Source organism: Urtica dioica, chromosome 4 (genome assembly GCF_054948205.1).
Source record: "Urtica dioica subsp. dioica isolate 48M chromosome 4, U.dioica_male_clone48M_v1_H2, whole genome shotgun sequence".
In the NCBI taxonomy this organism is placed as follows: Eukaryota; Viridiplantae; Streptophyta; class Magnoliopsida; order Rosales; family Urticaceae; genus Urtica; species Urtica dioica.
This window is the reverse complement of record NC_142759.1, coordinates 14,291,096-14,297,381: the sequence shown is the minus strand read 5'-3', so window position 1 is coordinate 14,297,381 and position 6,286 is coordinate 14,291,096. Positions and strand designations below refer to the sequence as shown.

The following is a 6,286-nucleotide window of genomic DNA, read 5'->3' as shown; positions in this document are numbered from 1 at the left end:
TCACGAAGTGAATCCAGCTCGTGACACTTCTGTTACGAAGGGAATCCAGTTCGTGACACATGTGTCACGAAGTGAATCCAGTTCATGACACTTCTTTCAAGAAGTGACTCCAGTTCATGACACATGTGTCACGAACTGAATCCAGTTCATGACACTTCTGTCACGAAGTGAATCCAATTCGTGACACCCTGAAAAAATCGGAAAATCAACAAAAAATTCCATTTTTGACAAACAAATCACACCCAAACACAATGGAACCTATTTCAACTTGAATCAAAACAATTAAACATGTTCTTACATGTTAAAAATAGGAAGAACTTACCAAAATATGTTTGAAGAAGTTTTGGATCGAGGATTTGCAGGAAACCTCCTCAGCACAAGAAGAAGAAGAAGAAGAAGAAGAAGAAGAAGAAGAAGAACCTTGGATTTGTAGGAAACAAACCGTCATTTGGATTTGAAGGAAAAAATGGGTTTAGGATTATTGCAAAATGGGTTTAGGATTATTGCAAAATGGGTTTAGGATTATTGCAAAATGGGTTTAGGATTATTGCAAAATGGGTTTAAAATGGGTTTAGGATTCAAACCTTGGATTTGCAGGAAAAAAACCATCCTTTGGATTCCGGCGACCCTCGTGAAGAAACCTCCGGCGACCCACAAGCGGAGAAGGAGTGAGTGTTTTTTTTCTCACGGTCTGAGTGAGGAACTGAAGGCTAGGTTATGAAGAAAAAAAAAACGCAAAATGGAGTTAGTTTATTCATTAATGGTTTTGAGGGTAGTTGAAGAAAAAATAAATTCTCTCACCTACTTATAGTAGTATTTTTGTCAATTTTTGAGTTTTGAGCTACATTTGATAAGTGACATTAAGAAAGTATTATTAGCGTCAATTCCCCTATTACTTTTACTTTTTAGGAGGCAAATTTTCTGCCTATTTTATATTTACTCTCCTCTGCCTTTTTTTTGCTTTTTTGTGTTGTCATGACTCATGACTTGTAAGGTGTGACTTGGTTTGGTTCAGGTTCCAATTTTCTTGCCAATTTTAAACTGACACGTATATCAATAAAAAGAAGAGTTTTTCCCCCCCCCCCCCCCCCCCCCCCCCCATTGAGGAAATATTGGACTATATTCCTAAAATTAAATAAAATTGGCTTCAAATTGAATATCCTTTTAAAATATTTATTTTCCTTTTATCTAAAAAAATCATAAATACAATTATAGTTACGAACCGCCATAAATCATACACAAAAATAAACGCTATAAATCACGATAATCTCTTTAATTATGACACATAAACGCTTTACAAACAAAGCAGAATTTATAGGAAACATACGAAGAAAATTTGGGAAAGAAAGAGCCACACCAAAACGCACCGCCATACAAGAAAAAGGAAAATAGAGAAAAAAAGCAACTTAAACGAAAAAGAATCGAAACTTACTTATTCATTTATATATTTTCAATAAATAAAAAAATGGGTTTGGGGAGTGAAGACGAAGACGAACACAAAGATGAGAGGAAGGAAGAGAAAGCAAAGGACTACAACCGAAGCCGTACCCAACGCCGACGCGGCCATGGATTTCACCAAGTTTCCGACAGCTCAGCCCCAGCCTCACACCGCGGCGTCGTTTCGCGACCGCTTAAAGGAGTTCCTCTCCACAAACGCGGTTCCCACGGCGTCGGAGACGATGACGTGGCAAGTCCCGCTCCGACATTTCCTCTCCGACGGCTCTCCGGTCGCCGTCCCGCTCTTCATCGTCGAGGAAGACGTCACCGTCTCCGACGGCTCTGTCTACTGCGACCACTGCCGCGTCATCGGTCAGTCTCTCTCTCTCTCTCTCCATTATTAAGAAAAAAAATTAATATTTATTTTATAATATTTATAGGGTGGAGTGGTCATCCGGTTTGCCGAATGCGATACCACTTCATAATAAGGCGGGAAAACGACAGCCATCGTTTCCTCCACGGCGTCGTGCACTCCAACGGCTTCGGTCACCTCGTGACCCTAAACGGCCGTCACGGCGGCTCCGTCCATCTCTCCGGCCGCCAAATCATGGACCTGTGGGACCGACTCTCTCTCTCCCTCTCCCTCAGGAAAGTCAGCGTCATGGACGTCTCCAGGAAGCACGGCGCCGAGTTTCGCCTCCTCCACGCGGTGGCGCGTGGCCGATCCTGGTACGGCGACTGGGGTTTCCACTTCGGCTCCGGAAGCTACGCGCTCACGCGCCAAGCCTACCTCGCCGCCCTCCGGTCCCTCTCCGCCTTTCCCCTCCGCGATTTCCTCGCTCCCCGGGCGCGGGACCCGCCACGTCAGCGGGCCCGCCTGAGCTCCCTGGTCTCGCTCTACCGGTCGCTCGCGGCCCCGGCCGAGCTCGCCTCTTTCGGGGACCTCTTCTCGTTCCTGATGGACCTCGCGACCGGGCCCGAGCGTGGGCCCGGGTCTGGCCCGCCGGGCGCGTGAAGGAGGCGATGGAGAGGGTGATGAGCGCGACCACGAATGGGTGGGTCTCGAGGCGGGCTCTTAAAGGGGCGGTTTTCAAGGCGGCCCCGTCGCTGCAGCTTCTCGATCGGTGTCTCAATCACTTTCCAGGGACGGTGACCTCTGACGGAGGCTCGGTGGTTCGGTCCCGGTTCGATTCCGCCTCGGGAGCCGTTGAATACAGGTACAAGGCCTAAACCTTGGGCGAATACCCTTTTACTTGTCTTGGTGGTTTACGTTTTATTTATGTTAGTTTTGGCGACCCGAGTGGGCTTTGGTCAGAATTTGATATTCGTTGACAGAGTCGCGGGCTGAGTGATTTGGTTTCGTGTAAGGATTTGAGACCCAAATCCAACCAGAAACACTCACAGATTTATAGTAGCTCACTCTCTAATCCAGAGCTACTATTATCCAAACTCGGTGGATTTTGTGTACAATTCTCTCTTTCGCTCTACGAAGAAAAATCGCGGCCCCTATATTATGTATGAAATTAGGGCGGACACAAAGCAACTCAACATAGTGTCGGCAATGAATTAGGATCCACAAACCACAGCTCAACATTTAGTTTTCCGAATTTTGTCTGGGGTTGAATAAATTTCCCTTTGTAGTTTCCGCCCTCTTTTGTACTCCTTAGAGTTGCAACTAGTTTTGGGCTTCTCACTTATATCTGTGTGTTCTATTATCGATTCATAACAACATTACTGCTGAATCACCTGCCAGGCTAGAGCCTTTGAATGGTCCGACTTCGAGCAGCGTCACCGTGGATTCGGTTTACCCGTCTGTAGAAGAAGTGACAACCGATCTAAAGTTCTTGTACGACTCTCTTCTTCACCCCGACACCGTAATGGACGACGTACCCCAAACTCTTCGAGACGCGGTCATCGACTCGGCCACCAAACTTCTCGACTGCAAGCAGTTCGTGAAGGTCTACACGCCCGAGAAACCGACAGAGGACGACAACACCACAGACTCGATCCGTCTATGGTGCTCTGTCGAGCTATCGGACCAGCCCAAGGGCGAGGAGGTCATTCCACCGGAGCTGCTCGTCTTACCATCAAACGCAACCGTCGGCGACCTCAAAGCCGCGGCCACCGCGGTGTTCCGAGAAGTGTACGTCATGCTGAAGAGCTTCCAGGCCGAGGCACTGACGGAATACGGGTCTCTGGTCGACGACTCGATGGCCCTGAAATTCTTGGTCGGGTCGGGCGGGTCGGTTCGGGTCGCCGGTAAATGCGGGTCGAAGCACGGGATGGGACGGTTTCGGATGGAGAGAGGTGTGGAGAGCTGGACGGTCAACTGCTCGTGCGGGGCCCGGGACGACGACGGGGAGAGAATGTTGGCCTGCGATGCTTGCGGCGTTTGGAAACACACGAGGTGTGTCGGGATCGCCGGCTCCGACTCGATCCCGGCGCAGTTTGTCTGCTCGATTTGCACGGAAACGTGTTTCGGCGGTACTAATGATGATATTATCCCTTTGGTTTCTGCGTCCACCGCGACTTGCAGAGGAAAAGCAACGGCCTTTGGCAGTCTAGGACTATCGGCTAATTTGGCCTTTGCGTCGGAGGTCCGTTAGTTGCTTTCTATATGGATTGATTGAAGTCATTGTACAGTTTTTAAGTTAGGTGTTTTAGGTTAGGATAGGACACTTTTCTTTCCATATCCTTTTGAGGAGAGTTACGGTAACACTATATTTTGTATTGCTTCGCAGTATAATGGAAATAGAGAAGAAAAAAAATGAGCATGTTTATTGCTTCTTGAGTTCCAACTTTGGTGTGCTTTTATGTTTATTCTATCACTCAATTTCAGTAGATTGGAAACTATTTCCCTCACTGATCGTCGTGCTTTGTACTTCCGGAACGTGTTTGACTGCGTTGCTCAAAGTTGTGTACTTGGCTACGATATCCTTGTACAAGCTTAGCAGTACTTGTACATCTTTGGCCGTTAAATCGCCCGCCTCTGCTTCCATGAAAGGATAGTTTAGCCCGCCTGCATTACAAGTATGTTATATTCCATGAAAGGGTATTTCTCAAGTTTAAGATTTTTAGTACCTGAACTTGTGTCGGAAATTAGTGCCATCTGACCATCATGGTCTGATGGTGATACCGATGATGGCTCCTCTGTTGTTGACTCGCTGGCTTGCCTTGCGGCTTCCATTCTATCCTCAAACTCAGCCTCGTCCATCGATAGAGATTTTGCAGTTAATTCCACAAGAAAGGTTTTCGACGAGACGAGATTTGTGAAATAATAGGCAGACTCGGAAGCAAGTTTTGCCTGCCTTCGGTACAACTGGATGAACCTGAGGTTCGAATGCAACTGTTGAGGATTGGCCTGTTGGAGGAGGTTTAGCCACTCAAAAACTTCAAATGATGTTTTTTTTTAATAATTATTTCTAGTACAAAATCTCAGTTCTTGTTCTGAATGGTGTATTACCAAGAAGAGCTTGCCTTGATGACGACATATATAAGAAGAGGAAGGAAATCATCAGCCCCGGCAACAAAATGCTTCTCTGAAATCGACGCGCTGAGCAACAGATTGTTGATGACTCTGCAACAATTCACGATGCATTTAAGCTTCTCGGCCGGGCATTTGAAAGTATTGATCTTGCGCAGCTCTTTCGCTGCAAGCTGAGGTAAAAAAGAACAAGAAAAATCTATCAAACATTTTATATACGGTTTCGTTTTCTTTTCTCGAATAAGTGACATGTACCAATAGGGAAGACTGTTCGAGAAGGTTTGCCGGGATGTCCAAATGGCCAGGCTTGAAAAAGGTCTGCAGAGATTTGATTTTGCGTAATATTTCGTGGTCCGAGTCCGAATCCTCTGAAGAAGAACCGAATGTGCGCGGAAACAGTTTCGTCATCACGTACTTTTCAAGTGCCTGCGCGAAATAAATTGCAAGTGATAATCTGATAAACCTAAATTATTTTTTTCATTTTTTTTTTGGTGTGGAAAAAGTGACCTCCATTGCAGAATCGATGTCTTGATCGGTGGCGGCGGCCCAAAGAGGATGATCGTTGAAAGCAACTTCCATGGCGGTGAAGAATTCTTGCACTCGTTTCCCGTCGTTTTCAGGATTCGCAGCGCAAAACGAGAAAGACACAATAAAGCTACAACACAAACAACGAGCAATTTTTTTTTTTTTTAGTTGTATTTAGTTTTCGTTGGTGATAAGAAATGAATGGTACCTCTTGATAGAGCGGACAAGATCGACGGAAGCAGGGTTTCTCATGCGATTCAGGAAATCGTAGAACGTTCTAGAATCTGTTGCCTCCATTGGATTCTGAATGTAGAATTTTTTTCTTTCTTCCTTACGAGTTCTGTTCGTTTGTATGTTTTGCTTGGGAGGTGAAAAGAGGAAGCAGAGAAGGTTAGGTTTTACTGATCATGTTTGACCGATCAAGACTGTTAGGTTTTGCACGTGATTTGTCTTCTTTGACTTTGCGTTTAGCTGAGCATTTCCATCTCATAGTATTAATAAGATACAAAGCTTTAAATTATGTGGATATATTGTGCTGTATATTTGTGTCTCTCTCTAAATTATGATGCTCTTCTCTACAAATGGTTTTGCCATTGTTGTTTTCGCTGGTAAACAAATTAGTTTGGATTTCGCTTAATTTGGTTTGGGGTTTCAAATTTGTTTTAGTTTGTTTATTTTCTTCGCTAGTTAGCGTTCTTGAACACTCGCGCAGATGTCTATTGCACCCTTATTTGGGACGAAGCTAGGAATTTCCAGACTGATATGCCATATATTTCATGACCTTCTAAAAAGAAGATGATGAAGATAGTTTAAGAGCTTGAGTTATATATGAGCTTTCAT

The 6,286-nt window shown here is 45.2% G+C and overlaps 1 protein-coding gene and 1 pseudogene across 2 annotated transcripts; one reads left to right on the top strand and one right to left on the bottom strand.

Moving 5' to 3' along the window:
• The first annotated feature begins 1,252 nt into the window (after nt 1–1,252).
• LOC149400700 (PHD finger protein At1g33420-like) lies at nt 1,253–4,214 on the top strand (annotated as a pseudogene). Its single transcript, XR_016296704.1, has 3 exons — nt 1,253–1,809; nt 1,878–2,654; nt 3,191–4,214. The product of XR_016296704.1 is annotated as a PHD finger protein At1g33420-like (transcript).
• Nucleotides 4,199–5,775, bottom strand: LOC149400699 (vacuolar protein sorting-associated protein 9A-like). The gene is made up of 6 exons (XM_089613220.1): nt 5,655–5,775; nt 5,429–5,576; nt 5,177–5,347; nt 4,901–5,094; nt 4,519–4,766; nt 4,199–4,456 (listed from the first exon to the last, which is right to left on the bottom strand). Exons 1-6 carry the CDS (start codon nt 5,741–5,743, stop codon nt 4,263–4,265), a joined length of 1,044 nt encoding a protein of 347 aa, XP_089469346.1. The 5' UTR covers nt 5,744–5,775; the 3' UTR covers nt 4,199–4,262.
• Nucleotides 5,776–6,286: the final 511 nt, after the last annotated feature.

What these genes read in the sequence shown, in the direction of transcription:
- LOC149400699 (XM_089613220.1), bottom strand. Translation starts at nt 5,743, where the DNA reads ATGGAGGCAACAGATTCTAGAACGTTCTACGATTTCCTGAATCGCATG. An exon ending in CTTGTCCGCTCTATCAAGAG is followed by an intron (nt 5,577 to 5,654) that starts GTACCATTCATT and finishes TTTGTGTTGTAG; the next exon opens with CTTTATTGTGTCTTTCTCGT. An exon ending in AATTTCCGACACAAGTTCAG is followed by an intron (nt 4,457 to 4,518) that starts GTACTAAAAATC and finishes CTTGTAATGCAG; the next exon opens with GCGGGCTAAACTATCCTTTC.